The sequence below is a fragment of the Mauremys mutica genome, chromosome 1 (genome assembly GCF_020497125.1).
Source record: "Mauremys mutica isolate MM-2020 ecotype Southern chromosome 1, ASM2049712v1, whole genome shotgun sequence".
NCBI classification, from domain to species: Eukaryota; Metazoa; Chordata; order Testudines; family Geoemydidae; genus Mauremys; species Mauremys mutica.
The window spans coordinates 340,831,189-340,851,445 of record NC_059072.1 but is presented as its reverse complement, the minus strand read 5'-3'; the positions used below and the strand labels follow the sequence as shown (position 1 = coordinate 340,851,445).

The 20,257-nt window shown below is 42.1% G+C and overlaps 1 protein-coding gene across 1 annotated transcript in view; it reads right to left on the bottom strand.

Moving 5' to 3' along the window:
• GRM5 (glutamate metabotropic receptor 5) overlaps positions 1 to 20,257 on the bottom strand; it is a 488,230-nt gene that overhangs the window by 52,206 nt on the left and 415,767 nt on the right. The window contains exons 6-7 of the mRNA XM_045020200.1: positions 6,513 to 6,759; positions 2,276 to 2,444 (exon numbers count right to left, since the gene is read on the bottom strand). Coding sequence (XP_044876135.1) covers positions 2,276 to 2,444; positions 6,513 to 6,759 — 416 coding nt within the window. The remainder of the gene's footprint in view (positions 1 to 2,275; positions 2,445 to 6,512; positions 6,760 to 20,257) is intronic.

Genomic DNA, 20,257 nt, shown 5'->3' with positions numbered 1-20,257 from the left:
GCATGAAAAAATGGGAAACCAGATTTGCTTCCCTAAGGACTGGGCTGGGGTAGAGTTCAGTTTGTGATCAGTCTGAGAAAATTCAGGTTTTATGTCCCTTTTCCAAACAGAGTCAGATCAGCCACGTTTTAAATTAACATTTAATAAGGAGAGTGTAATGTGTATCCATTTTAACATTCAGGACTGATTTTCATCTCTTCCCATTCAACATGCTACATCCTACTGCACTCTGGCAATTCAAATGTGAGTTTCTCAAAATCCCCATGTATCTTCTCTTGGGCGTTGAACACATCTGTGATCCCTGGCGATCTGCCAAGGGCAATGGGAAGGCCCCTTCCTCTTTCAGATAAAGTATTCTCAGTGTTCGTGCTCATCACATTCTATCCATTTTTAAACAAACGCTACCAAGTACAGCATTGGGCTGACTTGTCTCGCCTTCGTAGGGATCAGTTCAGAATGTGGTTTCACAAGCAAATGTCATGGATTGGGATTTTAATCAAATGCAAAGGAGCATAGTCAACCAAAGTCCTGAAAGGCTGTTGTATAGCTCAGAAACCTGGGAAATAAATCTCCTTCAATGGCTTTGAGCGAGTTTACAAAAAGAGGTGGTTGTTTACATTAGATTCTTAAAGGGCAAAATCACCTGAAGAAATAAGTAAATGAGAAAACAGACGAAGATTTCCAAAAACTTTCCTCTGATTGTGAAGGGTTGGGAATACCCACAACTCCCACAGGACTGAGTAAGAATCTCTTAGCAAACCTCAGGATCAAGCCCTCTGTCGGATGTGTTTGTTAAATGGACTTTTCAGCTGCTTCACTCTCCGTTTCTTTAATATCCGACTGCTATCAGTTGCAGTTGATTCCACTGTAACTCCTCCCCCAATTTATCCAGCCCTATTTAACTAAATCTCATCCTTTTTTCAACTGCAGTTATTTTCCCCAGGCCGCTCTCCTGCAGGTCATTCTTGTGATTCTTCAAAGAGTTTTGATGTCTCCAGAATATTTCAGGTGTTCTGGGATGTACTAGTTTTGGTTTGCATGAGGCCATGCAGGAAAGGACATGCTGGATGCTGCTGAATAATGGGACACTGTTGCTTTGTGTGCGTCTAGATTCCCTGGGTGAAATCCTGACTCCACTGAAGTCAATGGTAAAACTTCTATTGACTTCATTCAATGGAGCCAGGCCTCATCCCCTATTTTAGCACATGTGCTTTTGTCCGTGAACGAAAATTTGGGATTTATATTCAACAATCAAATGTAAAAAGAAAGAAGTTTAAAGATATGGGTCCTGGTGCAGAACATTTAACTTTAAGCACATTCTAAGTGCTTTCCTGAATTAGGACCTATGGTGAAGAGTAGAGTCAGGTACTAACCAAATCCTGGATCCAAACAATCCTGAAATTTCAAAAGGTTTAAATCCAGCTCTAAAACTTGTAACCTGAGCCTATCTCTAGTACAGTGACGCTGTTCACCACACGTATTACTTGTTTTGAAGCCAGATCACTAAGTTTAACCCCCACAAACACTTCTTGTTATTGCAGACCATAGCCTGATTCTCTTTTTGCTTCAGTGAGTTACTCCTGATTCACATCACTTTGCCCCCTTAATTATAGATTAACACAACTTGCAGACTGCAGACCGCTAATGAAAAAAGCAACATGACAGTCCCTAAGCAAAACAGAGTTGTGATTTTAGCAAATCCAGCTAGTTACTTATCTTTTCATGAGATTCTCCTTTAAACACATTATTAATTATAAATGAAAGATTTTTCCTGTGTTTAGTGTATTATTGTTAATAAGAAGAAATTAAGGGCTCTTAAGAGCTAAGGCTAAACATTTCAAAATTGGGTAACTAAAAGTGATGTTCCTAAATCTAGATTTTAGCACCTAAATGATGATAATTATTATGAGTTTATTTGCTTTGGGCTGGTACTTATAGGCCCCAATCAGAGATTGAGACCCCATTGTGCTAGGCACTGTACAAAAACACAGAACAAAAGGATGATCCCTGCCCAAAGAATTTACAATCTAATTATAAAACAGAAGGCAACAGATGGATACAGACAGACAATGAGGGAGTACAAGAAAATAATGAGACAATTATGAAAAGTAGTAATCACATAAACAACTTTTTGCACTTTTTATTTAGGTGCCAAAACTATTTTTAAGGTCTTAACTTTAGGTTCTCAGGGTTGAAGATTTTGACAAACATTCTGGGTAACATTTGAAGACTATGCAAATAATACATCGATACAATAAAAAAGCACTCTATTTACCTTTATCTGGCCTTTTTCACATGGTTCACTGCAGACCGATCTGATTACAGTATTTTTCTTTGACCATATTTCATCATCATCCATCTTCAATTCACCATTGTCCCAACTTCCAACATTGATATAGTCAAAGTAATCCTTCCCCATTTGCTTAAAATTCATAATCTCATATCTTTTGAAACACAAAATGAACAAACAGTTGAGTTTAGGATACAGTCACTAAGAACATAAGAACGGCCATACTGAGTCAGACCAAAGTTCCTTCAAGCCCAGTATCTTGTCCTCTGACAGTGGCCAATGGCGGGTGCACCAAAGGCAATGAACAGACAGTTTATCATCAAGTGATCCATGCCCAGTCACTCAATCCCAGCTTCCGGAAAACAGAGGCTAGGGACACCATTCCTGCCCATCCTGGCTAATAGCCATTGATGGATTTATCTTCCATGACTCTATCTAGCTCCCTTTTGAACCCCTTTATAGTATTGGCCTTCACAACACCCTCTGGCAAGGAGTTCCGCAGGTTGATAGTGCGTTGCATGAAAAAATACTTTCTTGTGTTTGTTTTAAACCTGCTACCTATTAATTTCATTTGGTGGCCCCTTGTTCTTGTATTATGAGGAGTAAATAACAATTCCTTATTTACTTTCTCTATACCACTCATGATTTTATAGACTTCTATCATATCCCCCTTTAGTCGCCTCTTTTACAAACTGAAAAGTCCCAGTCTTATTAATCTCTCCTCATACGGAAGCCATTCTATACCCCTAATAATTTTTGTTGCCCTTTTCTGAACCTTTTCCAATTCCAATATATCTTTTTTGAGATGGGGCAACCATATCTGCACGCAGTATTCAAGGTGTGGGCGTACCATAGATTTATATAGCGGTAATATGATATTTTCTGTCTTCTTATCCATCCATTTCTTGATGATTCCCAACATTCTGTTCGCTTTTTTGACTGCCGCTGCACATTGAGTGGATGATTTCAGAGAACTATCCACAGTGACTCCAAGATCTCTTTCTTATGTGGTAACAGCTAATTTAGATCCCATCATTGCATATGTATAGTTAGGATTATGTTTTCCAATGTGCATTACTTTGCATTTATCAACATTACATTTCATCTGCCATTTTGTTGCCCAGTCACCCAGTTTTGTGAGATCCTTTTGTAGCTCTTCACAGTCTGCCTGGGATTTAACTAACTTGAGCAGTTTTGTAATCACTAAATCTTTTCGATTTAGTGATACAAAATATACAATATACAATACCAATCTTTTGCTCCACTAAATCTTTTCAATTTAAAGGAGCACTATCAAATCAAAAGCTAATCAATTAAAAAAAAGTTAAAAGTATTTTCTAGTGCTACATGGACCACCGAGTCTCCCCTGCCTATGGTTGCAGTTTTATAAGCCTATTATCCTATCATTTTTTAAACAAAGTTTTTCTCTCCCCTGTTGCTGTGTGAAAGATCCCTATAGAATACAGAAGAAACTGACTGACAACTGCCTAGCAGGCGAAATGGTGAAACTGACTATGCACAAAGTGCTGCCAAATGCACTAACTGAAACAATAAAAAAGGAAAAATGTTGTTCTCTAATCTCTGTGAGCTCTATCTTGGGTTCTTCTATGGTTCCCATTACTGTGCTGTCTGAGTGACTGACAGTCTTCAGCGAGTGTCCTCACAACACCTCTGTGAAATAGGGAAGTACTGTTAGCCCCTTTTAAAGATGAACTGAGGCACAAAGTGGCTTTCCCAAGGTCACACAGGAAGCCTGTAGGATAGCCAAGACTTGATCCCAAGCCTTTTAAGTCCCAGAATAGTACCCTAATCACTGAATCATCCCTCCTGCTAGCCTAGTAATCTTAGTGTTTACTCAGGACTGGTCTACACTGGGGAGGGGTGTGGCATCGATCTAAGATACGCAACTTCAGCTATTCTATTTGTGTAGCTAAAGTAGAAGTATCTTAGTTCGACTCACCTGGCCGTCCTCACGGCAGCAAGTCGACTGCTGCGGCTCCCCTGTCGTCGCTGCTTACTCCTCCTGCCGAGGTGGAGTATGGGCGTCAATTTGCAGACTGATTTATTGCGTCTAGATGAGACGTGATAAATCGATCCCCGATAGATTGATTACTACCCACCGATCCGGCAGGTAGTATAGTTGTATCCTCAGTGGCAACAACATATTTGGCGAGCAGTGCAGTTTTTTTGAGGTTATGCTAACAACCTTTCCCTTACTGAGTATCTTAATTGTACAGAACAAGATTGCACAAGACATTAGTGCATGACAATGAAAGTAAATGATCAATTAATTTCAAAATAGTGAAGCTGAGTGCAACGTAGTCACCGCAAGCATTTATTAAAAAAATTAGTGATTACTCAGTGCTTAAATTGATAATTAAAATTGTTGCAGACAGTGGGCAAAAAATGAGGCCATAAAGCCAAGCCACACTGTCATACTTACATAAGGGTAATAGGAGCCTATATAAGAAAAAGCCCCCAAAATCAGGACTGTCCCTATAAAATCGGGACATCTGGTCACCCTACCTCCTCCACCCCCACTCCCATCTTTTCCCCTCCAGCCCACCCTCCTCCCTTCCCAGCTGAGTGATTTAGGCAGCCTCTGGGAAAGTATACGAACAAGTGTCTCTGTGTAGGCAAGTGTGTGATTCATGCATTGTAGGTGTGTAAGAGACTGTGTGTCTTTGTGTAGGGAGGTGTGTGTCTTGCCGCATGTGTGGATACCTGCGTGAATAAAATTTGCAGCCTAACTCTGACTTTTATTCCTTTTGCTGGCTTGCCCACAAAAAAATTGATGACATAAAATATGTGTGTATTCATTTCATGGTGAGTTTTTAAAAGAGAAGGAAACTCTAAAAGATATGTATTATTTCGTAAAAAGTGAACGCTGTTGACTAGTAATTGCAGAAGAGCCAAGGTATCATACATTTCTCCACACCTTTGTCTAGCTACAGTATAAACTCTTTCTTGCAGACTCTCTTTTTATGTGTATGCCCAGCACCTACCACCCTGGAGCTCTGATCTTAGTTTAGTCTCTAGGCACTGAACAACAACTGTAATATTAAATAATGTGGAAGTACTGTATATGTGTTAACACACGCTAGATGTGTACACATGAATATGCATGTGTATCTGCATGTAGGTGTGGGAGTCAGTTTCTACATATTTATTTATATAGGTATCTGGACAGGTGCATTTCTGTGGTTGTGCTTTATGGATTTGTATTTGGGCTTCAGGAGTTGGCCTTTAATGGACCCATTGCAGCTGTGATAATGTGTGGTACTAATTCCACACATAAAATCACAATAACTTTAGTGAACAAAAACCATGAAGCTGGTTATGAAAAATGGGAAGAGGGGAGGGAAAGAATCATGAAAACAGCTGTGAAATGTCTTTTTTTTTTTTTTAAATTACCCTTTTGGACAATTTTGCTGCCAGCTCTAGCGTCCTGTAACCTTAATGAAACCCGAATTTAGCATAACACATCTGTCAAAACAATAAATATGCCTGTTTGGGCCTTGCAGTGAAAATGAGCACGTGAGAGAGGGTGGGGGAGAGTAAGTGATGGAGAGAGGGAGGATGGAGTGAGCGGGGGTGGGGCCTCGGGAAGGGGCGAGGCCTCAGGGGAGGGGCGGGGCATGGGCAGTGTAAGGGCGTTTGGTTTTCTGGAATTAGAAAGTTGGCAACCCTAATGCAGATATTTAAGATAGGGAAGAGGTGGGGATGAGTTTTGATTCATTCTCCCACATTGCTAACTACAGTTGCTTGAGTCCTGAAAGAACTAGGGACCGGTCCAACTAGAAGACAAAGCAGAAGCTAGGAAATAGAGGTAGACCTTGCTAAAAAGGTCTTCTTCTTCATACCTGAAAAGAAAATGTTGCTCAAACTTTATAAATAGAGCTAAATTTAATAATGTGTCTATCACTGGGCTGAAAGATCACAGAAACCAGATCTATGTTTTTAAGTAACAAGGTCTTTAGAACCCTTCCTCCTCTATATGATGCATTAGTTTGCACATGGAGAGCCATGCTTTACTCAGTGTACGTTCAGTGAGGCAGGGCTTCTTGGCAACCACTGAGTAAAGAGCACAGTCAACCTGGAGCCCTTCCCTTGGTGAGTGAGCATCTTGTTGGGGATGCCCTCTATGGTTATGATTAAAATCATGAGTAAATAACAAAGCAGCATATCTGGCATTGCACTTTCTGATAAATATTCACAGTACCTTCCTGGTGAGTCTCCATTCTCATCGAACAAGATCACCTCCCCAGAAACCCCAGTGAAGTTAGTCTTCATGAGAGAATCCAGGAGTTTTTGACCATCTATAGGCTTCATGGCATCACAGAGACCTGCATAGCCTGGGCATAGTGATATCTGCATGTTGTGAAGACCATACGCCATAGAATATATGGCATTGATTACGAATCCCATTTTAGAATCTTGAACATGTTGCGTTTTGAGAGTCAACTGACCTGTTAGGAAACAGCACAAAGTTTAGTCATTACCATAGACAGAAACATGATGAATCTTCAAACATTTTTGCTGTGTATCCATTATTAATATCAAAAAACCCTAAAGGGAGGAGAGAACAGGTCCTCATTGGTCTCCATCTCAATGAAGCAATAGAACCTGTGCATCCTCATTTTCAGTTATCACTCTTTCACCCTATATTTTTTGTGAGTATGTATCTATTAAATCATACTGTAATACTTTGAAGCTCCCTGGAAGTGACCACTGTCTATGAGAATCTTTCCACTGACCTCAAAGTTAATTGATGCAGCCCTTTGTGGTTGGTGTGCCATGGAGGGTGCCTATGTAATAGGAACGTTATGCATCATCTTCTGTGTTTCCGGATTTATGGGGAAACTAAGTGTTCAAAAATAACTAGATAAGTTCATGGGCAATAGGTCAGTCAATGGCTATTAGCCAGAATGGGCAGGGATGGTGTTCCTAGCTTCTGTTTGCCAGAAGCAGGGAACGGGTGACAGGGTATCGATCACTTGATGATTACCTGTTCTGTTCATTCCCTCTGAAGCATCTGGCATTGGCCACTGTCTGATGACAGGATATTGAGCTAGATGGACCTTTGATCTGACCCAATATGGCCGTTCTTATGTAAGGAATTGAGAAATCCACAAAATGCTACCATGGAAATGAAATCTTGAGTGGAATTGGCAAACTGATATTCTGTCAGCAAAGCGGTCTTATTAATATCATACTGCTACCTGGTCCTGTGAGATGCTAAGCAACCACAGCTCCTCTTCAAATCTATGGGAGTTGTGAACACTCAGAACCTTTCAGGATTATGGCTTCTGTGAGTCACTCAAAACTGAACCTTCCTATGTCTGGTAGAAGGTCTGGAAGTTAACAGGACTGTCATTCGACCCTGTAGAATTTTTGTCTGGCAACAGTGTTAAAGAGACACAAACCACTAGTTTTAGGCCTCACATGTAGATAATGGCCTAGATTATCCCTTGCACTGCAAGTGCAGAGCAACCCTAAAGCGAGCTTAGCTGCCTGCAAAAGCATCACTTCAGCCTACGTGGATCTCCAGTGGTGTACAGCTGAAATAATAGTGCCTGTCTCTCCTTCCTGCAGTCCACATGGTTAATGATGAGAGGATCTGGTCAGGCCTCCCCTGGTTAACTCATCTGTCTCGTCACAAAAGACAAGTTACTAATTCAAAAAATTAATGTGATCCTTTTCTGTTAGAAAGAATGTTCAACTTTACAAAGAAAACTTTTGTAAGGAAACCTGACTCTGGTTAAATAAATAAATAAAATTTGAAAGTTGGCCAACTTGGTCACTCTGCTCAGACACATTCTATACAGGGGATTCTGTATCCATGTGGTGAACTGACTAAATTTCAGGAATGAGTATCAAACCCAAACCTTTGACTCATGAAAGACTTCAGTGCCTAACACATTTAAATAGAGTTAGGATCTGTTTAAGAAACCTGCCCAGCTCAATCAATACTTCCCCCTTTTAACAAGATTTTAAATATACTAGGTAATGGCTCCTGGATCTGTTTTGCTGTCTCTTTTTGAATTAAAATCTGTGTCAGGCAACAGGCCAAACAGTAGTTTAGAAGGATTGGAGGGCTCCGCACCAGAAGACTGCAGCCAAAACAAACACAAACCTGCACCTCCTGGAAGGTTCCCATACAGTGAACTTGGATTTTCATCCATTTCCAGAACACAGAATCATAGGAGATTAGGGTTGGAAGAGACCTCAGGAGGTCATCTAGTCCAATCCCCTGCTCAAAGCAGGACCAACACCAACTAAATCATCCCAGCCAGGGCTTTGTCAAGCTGGGCCTTACAAACCTCTAAGGATGGAGATTCCACCACCTCCTTAGCTAACCCATTCCAGTGCTTCACCACCCTCCTAGTGAAATAGTGTTTCCTAATATCCAAATTAGACCTCCCCCACTGCAATTTAAGACCATTACTCCTTGTTCTGTCATCTGCCACCACTGAGAACAGCCTAACTCCATCCTCTTTGGAACCCCCCTTCAGGTAGTTGAAGGCTGTTATCAAATCCAACCTCACTCTTCTCATCTGCAGACTAAATAACCCCAGTTCCCTCAGCCTCTCCTCATAAGTCATGTGCCCCAGCCCCCTAATTATTTTTGTTGCCCTTCGCTGGACTCTCTCCAACTTGTCCACATCCCTTCTGTAGTGGGGGGACCAAAATTGGATGCAATACTCGAGGTGTGGCCTCACCAGTGCCGAATAGAAGGGAATAATCACTTTCCTCAATCTACTGACAATGCTCCTACTAATACAGCCCAATATGCCATTGACCTTCTTGGCAACGAGGGCACACCGCTGACTCATCTGCAGCTTCTTGTTCACTATAATTCCAGAACTGCTGTTGAGCTAGTCAGTCCCCAGCCTGTAGCAGTGCATGGGATTCTTCCTTCCTAAGTGCAGGACTCTGCACTTGGCCTTGTTCAACCTCATCAGATTTCTTTTGGCCCAATCCTCCAATTTGTCTAGGTCACTCTAGACCCTATCCCTACCCTCCAGCATATCTACCTAACCCCCATCTTAGTGTCATCTGAGAACTTGCTGATGGTGCAATTAATCCCATCTTCCAGATCACTGATAAAGATGTTGAACAAAACTGGCCCCAGGACCTACTCTTGGGGCACTCTGCTTGACACTGGATGCCAACTAGACATCGAGCTGTTGATCACTACCCATTGAGCCCAACAATCTAGCCAGATTAAAAATATATATACATATATTGAGATATACCTATCTCATAGAACTGGAAGTGACCCTGAAAGGTCATTGAGTCCAGCCCCCTGCTGGACTAGCAGGACCAAGTACTGATCCCTAAGTGGTCCCCTCAAAGATTGAACTCATAACCCTGCATTTAGAAGGCCAATGCTCAAACCACTGAGCTACCCCTCCCCTAGCTTTCTATCTGCCTTATAGTCCATTCATCAATCCATACTTTTTTAACTTGCTGACAAGAATACTGTGGGAGACCATATCAAAATATTTGCTAAAGTCAAGATATATCACATCCACCTCTTTTCCCATATCCACAGAGCCAGTTATCTCATCATAGAAGGCAATCAGGTTGGTCAGGCATGACTTGCCCTTGGTGAATCCATGTTGACTGTTCCTGATCATCTTCCTCTCCTCCAAGTGCTTCAAAATGGATTCCTTGAGGACCTGCTCCATGATTTTGTCGGGAACAAAGTGAGGCTGTAGTTCCCCGGGTTCTCGTTCTTCCCTTTTTAAAATATGGGCACTATATTTGTCTTTTTCCAATCAATTTTAAGCACACAATTAGTTCCATTGTTGACCCCCCAACCTTCCCGCCTGGCCCAGCGGCCCTTAGGTATATTGTCCAATTGACAAAAGGAGGTATCTGAAATTATTTTTCACATGGTACTGGAGAACCAGCCTGTTCTGCACTCGCCCAGCAGCGGTGATTCCTGTCTCGCAGGGCTGGGCCCAGCTCCTCTCCCTTCATGACCTAGGGGCAGCCAGGCCAAATCTGAAAGGCATTGCAATCCTGGGCACCAGATTACAATGTCCAGAGTGGGGAGCCAGGCCCAGTCCCATAAAACAGGAGCCACTCCTGCCAGGTGAATGTGCAGGAGGCTTGCTTTCCAGCCCTGCCCCCACTAACTACCCCAACCCCCTCCCCGCTACACTAAATTGAGATTAGGTTTGTGGTGGATGCAGCAGGCATGACATGTGTGAAATTAACAAGCCAAAAGGTATAATGGAAAGTGGCATCAATACTGACTATTCGCCTCACCCCTTCCACTGCAAAACCTGGCTCTGCCACTATCTATCCTCAGAGAGGGTTTGGGCATGTATATGGCTGACAAGAATATTCCCTGAGAATATAACAATTAATGCAACAATAGAAAAGTCTTGGAGGGGAGATAAAACCTCATGCTGCATTAAGAAAATGTTTAACTATTAGTGAGACCAATTGAAGGGCAATTCCTATGTTCCTGTGGTTTACTGACCTCTTGATTTTAATGTCTCTGGAAAATGTGTTAATTTAAGATTTAATTTGTCATTATTGCTTTACTTCTAGTATGCAGTACTAATCTCTTACCTTAATCCCTTATCTTTCTGCTGCTTCCCTCTTCCTGGTGTTTCATCTTTCATACATGTCTCTCCTTTATTGTTTTTAAATTACTTCTTGCATATCCTGCTCATTTTCACTGGTCTTTATATCCAGAGTATATTTATCGCTAGATGATATTAATAACCTTCAGCATCCATTCATTTATCTTCCAAGATCTTATAATTCCCCATTGTGTCCCATTGTGTTATCTGTTTTGCCATTATTCAGCATTTTATGCAAGCTTGCAAACATTAGCTATGCTGAATGTCAGGCTGCTTAACCTTTTTCTTTCCTTTTAAGCTTGGTCCTTTGGCCTACTTTAGTCATAGTCATGTTGAGATGCACCCTACAGGGTTTCCTTTATAACCTACTAGTGTTAACAACATGTTGGCAGCACTGATACAGCCAAGGGAGAGTAGACTGGATGCTACTCAGCCTCACATATCATCAGCAAAACTGTCAGCTACATTCCAGCCATCTTTATCATTGATGAATATAGAAGAGGCAGAAACAGCAGGATAGGCCTGCCGACGGGGGTGGGGGCGGCAAAGCAGGCAATTGCCCAGGGGCCTGGGCAATTTAAAAGGGCCCGGGGGTCCCCCGGCCGCTGCCACTGGCAGTGCACCGCAGCAAGGCTGCACTCCCGGGAGTGGCCAGCACATCCCTGTGGCCCCTGCGGAGGGGATCTCTGCATGCTCCCCCCACCCTGTGTGCCGACTCTGCAGCTCCCATTGGTCAGGAACTGCGTTCAAGGGTAGCTGCGGGAGCGGTGCCTGCAGGTAGTGGACTCCCTGGGCCCCCCGCCTAAGAGCTGCTGCCGGAGGGGTGTGCTGGTCGCTTTTGGGAGCTGCCCGAGGTAAGCACCAACCCCCTTACTTCCTTCTGCACCCCAACCCCCTGACCCAGCCCAGAGCCTGCACCCCATACCCAAACTCCCTCCCAGAGCCTGACCCCTCACCCCCTCTGACACCCTAACCCCCTGCCCCAGCATGGTGAAAGTGAGTGAGAGTGGAGGAGAGTAAGCGCTGGAGGGAGGGGGGATGGAGTGAGCAGGGTGTGGGGCTTTGGAGAAGGAGAGTGACAGGGCCATGGCCTCAGGGAAGAGGTGGGGCAGGGGGTGGGACAAGGGTCTTTGGGTTTGCACAATTAGACAGTTGGCAACCCTACCGGGTGGGCATGTGGAAAACCTTGGCCATGCCGGAAGAGCGTGCCCAGCAATGCAGCCAGCAGCTCGCTGGGCACCAGCCAGCGCAGGCGCAGCATCACCCAAATGTCAGGCGGACCAGGTCCGTGCATGGGGGCCCATTGACTGTTCTGCCCTGGGGCCTGGAATTGCTGTCAGTGGGCCTGAAGCAGGAGCGGTGAACGCGGCGCTAGCAATTTCATATGTAATGGGAATAACTGTGATGTGGGCAGTCATAAGTGAGAATAAAGAATGAGCTCTACAATATCTTTTCCAAACAGTCACTATTCTGGTGACAACCACACATTAGTAAAAGAACTAGCTCAGATTTCATCCACTTTGGAGAAGCAGGGGCCAGATTGTAGCTCTGAGAAGCACAGTTTGGTTCCTTCCCTGCTGTTGGGCAGTGCACCAATGTGCTTGGCCCTTACTGGGGCAGGATGAGAGGATTACAATCTAGTCTGTAATCACGTCTAAAATGTAGGAGTGGTGCAAAAGTTCACCAGGGGGAAAATATGTCTATAAAACTGTTTTTTCATTGAAAACCATTTCATACTGGTCAAAAGATGAACAAGGTGATGTAAAAGATCTTTCCCTTCTCTCATCTCTGGTCCTGATTTTCAGAGGTGCTGCGCTCCCACGGCTCCTATGAACGTTGGGTGAAGTGGTGGGCACTCAACTTCTCTGAAAACCAAATTTCCTAAGTCTATGACTGAGTATGAACTTTATTTTTCAAACCTGCAAATTATTTGTTTCATTCTCCTGAGGAAATGTTTTTTCCTAATTAAAAATAATAGGCGTAATAACTGTAACAATAGATTACATGTAAAATCCACATTAATCGAAATTAAGTGGAAAATTGAACAAGCGTATTACATTACAATGCACACAACTTTACCCAATTATTCAGCCTCAAAATTAACAGCTCACAAACTGTGCTGTTAATTAGAGTAGCCGATAGAACGAATCTGATGTGCATCAGCAACAATATTTATTTTAAAATGATATTACAACTGCCTTATTACTAATGACGGCTTGAAAATGTAATAACTTTACTCTGAGTTGTAGGAACTCTAGTTATTGGGCTTTGTGCTGCTGTTTTATAGAATTATTACCCAGCCTTTCTTTACACATTTGATCTCACTCCGTTCACCTGATATATTGTAATGAGGCTGCTTAGCTCTTCATAGAACCTGCTAGCAATCGTCAAAGGAAATCTGAGGGAATTAGCTGTTCTGGTTTCTGCAGCTGGGGAAAGCATTTCCTCTACAGGTGATTGCTTCCACTTGCCACAGAGGGGCAAATTTGCCCCACAGCATGTGTCTGTCGGTCTGCAATACATCAAGGCTCTGTAGTTAGAGAAAATCTAAAAACCAAAGTGAAGGAAATAAATTCTCTTAATACCAAAACACTAAAAAAATGGAGATTCGTTTGCATTAAAGTCCCAAATCAGAATATTCCCAAACTTTGGGAAAATTTGTACTTGGGCTGCATCTCGAATTCTTTTACAAAGTCTAAAGTGATCTGAGGCCAGTTGACCAAGCATTGTTTAAGCACATGCCTAACTTTAAGCATACAGGTATTCCCACTCTCCTCAGTGGGACTGTGCATGTAAGGTAAGGCACATGCTTAAATACCTTGCTGAACTGGGTGTCAGGCCCTGATTCTGGAAAGCACTTCAGCAGATGCTTAAATCAATATCCATTTAGAACAGCATTTAAGCATACAGTTAAAACTTCCAAGCATGTACTTAAGTCCCATTCTCTTTGAATGGAACATAAACATGAATGTACACTCTGGCACATACTGAACTACTATTCTCAGTAGGGATCTTCCTGAAGATTGTAATGAGGGTGAAACCAGTAGCATTCAATAGAAATTACTCTTAAACAATCAATAAAATCTAATGGAGACCAACTATGAAATTCTATTTTTATATCATCCTTTAGAATTATTAAATAGACACCTTAACTGATCTCTCTCATTAGAGTGTGTATGGTAACACCCATTGTTTCATGTTCTCTGTGTATATCTATCTATCTATCTTCCTACTGTATTTTCCACTACATGCATCCGATGAAGTGGGCTGTAGCCCACGAAAGCTTATGCTCAAATAAATTTGTTAGTGTCTAAGGTGCCACAAGTACTCCTGTTCTTTTTAAAATAGACAATGATGCCTCTGGTGCAGAATTCCAGATGCTGGTTTAAAATGTCCATAGAAAGTATATAATACTTTTCTATTACATGCTGCATGATTTTCAGGATTTACTTGCTCTGTCTTGTACATTCATATAGGGGAAGAATTTAAAAAGAAGAAAACAAATGTGTGTTGATTTTGCATTCCTCGGTGCTCCAATCTGGGGAATCTCCTGCTGTCTCACTCACGGTGAGAACAGTTGGTTAAACTCTACAGGAAAAAATCAAACAAGCAAGAAGAGCCAACCTGATGGTATTCAGTGCTCTCATGTGTGGATAATCAGTTTGGCTTTTAACTTTTTTCAGCCAGCAGGGACTGGAAGCACTGTAGAGAGAACTTGCTTAGGCCTGATGCAATGACGCACTTTGCATCCCTCTTGAGCATCCCCTCTGCTGAATGAGCAAGGTCATTTTGAGTGGTTCTGGAACTAGGTCCATCCCTCAGAGCCTTGGCAAGAGTTATTGCTATGATAGAGCATGCCCAAGTAGAGAGAATTATGTGGGAAAAAATGAGGGACTCTCAAGGGTCTCCTTCAAAACAAGTAAGCCTTAAATATGAACCAAATTGTTTTTATATTGTGTTCGTGTTAAGTTAGTGGGTTAGTAACAGGAAATTACTATGAATCCTGTTTATTATGGTAGTGCCTGGGGACGAACCATGAATAGGTCCTCCGTGTGCTAGGCACTGTACAAAAGCAAATATGCCCTCCCCTGCAATTCAGTTTTAAATTCTGTCATAGAATAGAAATCCCCCCCTGTAGCCCTAAGGATTAATCTGTTGGTCTGTATAAAATGTCTTTTTGATAAAAGTGTGTAGGCTGCATAGATTAATAGAATTTGCAATAGCTGTAAACGCAAGATACCTAGAAGCTTCTAAACCAGACATCCTGGCCTATTTCCTCTGTGATGCTGAAAGCAACCTTTAAGACCCTTACTCAGAAAAGTGATAATAGGAAACAAACCTACGCAAATTGTCTAGGGACTTTCTGAATATCTGCTAACCTTTCACCTAGTTAGGTGCAAAAGGACCTAACAAGTACACCACAAGATACGTAGATAGTTGTCATTAATACGTATACAAAGGTCAGCCTATGAAAACAGGTACCCTCACCTTTCCATGGGGAAAGCCAAATTTGGGCGTAAGAGGAAGGATTTCTCCCTATAAAAGGTGTGATAATCCACCATTAGGGCAGGCGATACACCCATCCTTCTATTCTCCATCGCCTCACCCTGCCTACACCTACGAAAGCTGTCAACTAATGATAAGTCGTAGTATTCTGTCCTTTCACAGCTGTAAGTATGAAATAATTCTTAATTTCTACTTCACCTCTAAAGCATCTATGCTAAGAAGGGTTTAATTCATAACCAGTTTCTTTATAACTATACTTCCTCTAGCAGAGGTGTGAAATTCACTCTAGTACTATTTGCTGCAAAGTGCATTAGATATCATATATCATATCATATCTCTTAAAGAACTGTGATATTTTGTAACTTTGTAATCAAACTGCTTTTAACATTTTACATTTACTTCTTGTTTTATTGGTTTTAAATAAAAGGTCTTGTTTGACTAAACTTTGTCTCAGTGTAAATTCCTGTTATACCCCAATCTCCTTGTATTAAATTCTGTGAAGCCTGATTCAAGACGAACTTTTATCTTCTGATCACACATATTGGCGAGCCATACCCATATTACTAATACTTATTAATTATTACTAACATTACTAATTAATTAGAAAATTAATTATTACATACAACCAAATTAAGTGGATAAATTCCACTGTCCCTACTAACCCTCCCCAAATCAGGCAACAGACTGGCGAGCCGCCAGGAGGAGATTTAAGGAGTGTGTGACAGGCATTTCAGGTATTCCAGACATTCCTGGACCCTTTGAAACGCAAGTAATAGTTAATTTCAGTACCTGAAATCTTACTCTTAAACCAGAGTCAGAATCAACTGTGGTTATTGCTGCTGGCAGCACGCCCAGTATTTCCGTTTTGTATTGTGGTTATACATCCGAAAGGTTTTTACTTTCACTTTTGCCTAAAGGATTTTAACTGTATTAGCTAACTGAATATTGAAGTAATATTGTTTTAAAAGTGATATATGTGCACAGAAAGGGGTTTTTATATGTTGAAGAAGTTAATGAATGGTACCGAATAAAATAATAGCAGCCGCATCTGGATCCGATGACCCACACTAGTGGTGGCGGGGAGTTAATAAAGCAAGGTATTCATAGCCGCCAGAAAGGCCGCAATCAGTCAGAACTTGAATAGTTCAAAGATACCTTATCTCAGTCCCATTAACTCTTCCGGACTGCACCTCTGATCCGTCTGCCTCAGTATTCCCCGATATTTGGCAGGTCCCGACAGAGGGGAAAGACCTCTCGATCTGCTATAAGCCATCGAGAGAAGAGAGAAGAGAGTATCCCCCACTCCCTCTATTTACTTGGGACTTTTATGATACAGTGTTTAAACCGGTTAAGGGGTATTATCCTGTTGTTTTCTGTAAAAGGGACGCCTTTTTGTGTATCAGAAGTAAATCAACAGAGGTTTGATTCTAGTGAATATACTAGACTATACTAGATTCTAGTGAATATACTAGGAAAAGAAAGAGATGAATTCTCTATTTCGTAGTAAGAGTGTTAAAAGTGAAGATAGAACTGGAGTGGAGTGTGTTGGAATTTCTAGCAGTTTAGCTTTGGAAAACTTTGCTAGGAAATATATTCAGGAACATGGTGGAGGTTTGGAGCAGCTGAGAAATAGTGGAATGATTTCTGAGCAGAGAAACCCATGGGGTTTTGTGAGTAATGTATTTGAGGATGAAACACAGCAGAAAAAGAAGAGAGCTAAGGTGGTGAAGGGAATAGCTGTTGAATGCTTGCTTGTAGCTTGTAGTTCATTGGGAAAGAAATTGGATAAAAAGATGGAGTTACTCAGGGAAGTTCAGCAGATGCTGATAGCCTATAGAGTAGACCGTGGTCAGCTGTTGGAAAAGATTAAAGAACTAGAAAAGGGAGAAAATATAGCAGAGGAGGTTGAAGAATTGATTCCCATCCCTATTGGTATGGTGGATCCGAGAGAGGTAGAAAATCATATTGGACCAGTGACTAGAAGTAAAACAAGAGAATTAGCTCAAGCAGACACAGTACCTTCAGAAGCGAATTTGCAAGTTGAATCTGTGGAGTCAGAAGAAATTGGCAGTGCAGAGAAAACTGACAGTCTGCCGATAAGAGACGGAAGTTCTGAAGTGACAGTTCAGGAGGCGGAGACAAGTGTCACAGTCAGTGAAGTAGTTAGTGACACAAACAGAGAAGCAGAGAAAGAGGAAAAGATCTCTACTTCTGTAGAGACAGCTTCTGTGAGTGTACCTTTAGAATCGGTCATTGTTCAAGGGTTAGAAGAGGCTGTATCACAGGTAACACAGGTAGCTAATGCATGTGATGTAGTGATCTCTAAGTTACAAAGAGAGCTACAACAACAAGCAGGGAATAGAATTCCTGCTCCTCCACCCAATGTTACATTAGCACCATATAGAGTAGAAAATCCAGTCCCTTTGGGTGGACATTTATTGGCATTCGGGCAATCAACATTGCCTAGACTCCAGGAATTTCGTGGGTCCTCTACACCCCCGTGGTATATGCTGGTATCACCTAGTGTATCGGTAGAACGCCCTACCACGCCAGACTTTAGTGGACTAAGGGATGTCCTGCGTCAGTGTGGAGACACTTTGAATGTAACCCATAGACATTTCATGGAAAATTATCCTAGATACCCAGGATTATCTCCAGTGGAAAGTTTTGATGGTTCAGATGAGGAAAATGTGAATCCAGGTAGAAGGAGGCAAGGAATAGAAATTGTAGATTTAAGCTCAGATGAAAGCTCAGATGAAAGCTCAGATTCAGATCCAGAAGAAGGAACTGCAGGTTCCAATTCTGATTGTCCTGTAGCAGTTGTTACAGATATTAAAACCTTAGACCTGGTAGCAAAGCAAGTAGGAATGATGGAGGATTCATCAGTTGCTATGCATGCACAACGTGTGCAGGAGACAGCAAAAGTGTTTGGCTTACCAAGGGAGGATTGGGTTAAAATCTTACAACTCACAGTGAATCGAGCATTGTGGAGTACTTTGCCACTTAAGTTTAGGGTAGGAGAGAAAACTTTTCAAGAGACAGTAGCCCTATTGGAACATAACCAGCACCCAGGGCAAGCTGGAGTAGCAATTCTGTCTAACTTAAAGCAGAAACCTAATGAAACTCCACATCAGTTTCATTTGCGGTTAAGTGCAGCTTGGCGGAGTCATATCAAAGAAGAAACAGATGAACTGCCATATATCAGTCTGTTAGTTAATAATTCTCTTCCTCAGTTAAGAGAAATGGTTAATATGCATATAACTGATGATATTTCTTTAAAGAGAACATTAGCCTTGCTGGCTAAAGCACATGCACAGGGAGGCTCTAAATTAGGTCGGCGTGGAGCCCCGGTTGCAGTACTTCAGGAACCACAAACTAATCCTACGGTGAGGATTGAGGGACCTCAACCTCAGCCAGGATTAGGACGAGGAGTTCCTAAATTCCCTAAGTATCAACGTTGGCACAATGACCCTAACCCACGTAATAACCCTGGACCTTCGAGTGGCCAGGCCCCTCGACAGGGTTATGCGTTTGGATCCTATGCAGGAGCCCGGGATCGTGTTCCTTTCTTTTCAGATGCTGCACAGAACAGTTCACGTCTGCAGAGACCCAAATCACCGCCTTTGCACAAAACTGAGGACTCAGTTGTGAAAATGTTTAAAACAGTGCAACAGACGCTTGAGGCTCAACGACGGGCTATCCGAGAACTTCATGCCCGTGTGAATGAGCTGATGATGATGGAAGGCCAAGGCTCAGCAACCTTGAACCGTCCAGTGGCCTCCGTCGATCCATCCCCTTTTCCCCAGTGGACAGCCACTCCTCCAGAATTGGCTGCCTCTGAGGAGATAGAGGAGGAATCCCTTGATTATCTGACAGCATATGCTGCATGACTACAAACAACCCCAAGTGTAGTCATAACCCCTTTAGACAGAGATACAAGTGGAAGACCCACAATATCTGCAGTGATAGAGGGACTAGACAGGAATCTCATCATAGATACTGGAGCAGCAATCAGTATTCTCCATGTCGAGGATCCTAGATCCTCTCCTCTATCATCAGGATGTACCAAGACACTTGCAACCTTTGCAAGTAATCAGGTTACTACCACACTTTCTACACCCCTTGAAGTACAGATAGGTCACCTAAGAAAGAATCATACTTTTGCATTAATGAAGTTAGCAGACCCAAAGAATTCCTTATTGGGAACTGATTTCTTATACAAACAGGGATGTGTTCTTGATTTGTGTAACCAATTATTGTGTCTTTCAGTAGAACAGGAAAAGGATGACTCTCCAGTAGTCATACCTGAGTGTGGCATGGTATCTCCAGTGGAGGACTTTGAACCTGAAGGGTATGATTTGGACAAAATAGTGGCTAAACATGCAGACCAACCTGAGTTACAGGCATTACTGTACAAACATGCAGATGCCTTTGCTAAACACAAACATGACTATGGATGCATGGCCGTCACTATTGTTGTGGAAGGAGGAGAAATGTCAGCCCAAAAACAGTATTCTTACCCAGAACAAGCAAATCCATACATAGAAAGGACTATTAAGTTCTTGCTGACACAGGGAGTACTACAAAAATGTACTTCCACTGCAAATGTCCTATAGCTGCAACTAAATTTGGTACAACCCAATATACCAGATCTAAAAGACATGCAAAAATTGGATAAGGACATAATAAAAGTAATTCTAGAGCTTTCCAAAATAGACAAAGAGGGAACACTAACAATAGACCCTTTGTACAAACGACATGAACAGCAGTTACAAGTCGTAGATGGAGTTCTCATGTATACAGGAGGTCCTTTCCCTGTGTGGGTAGTTCCAGCTCACCTACGGAGGGAAATGATGTA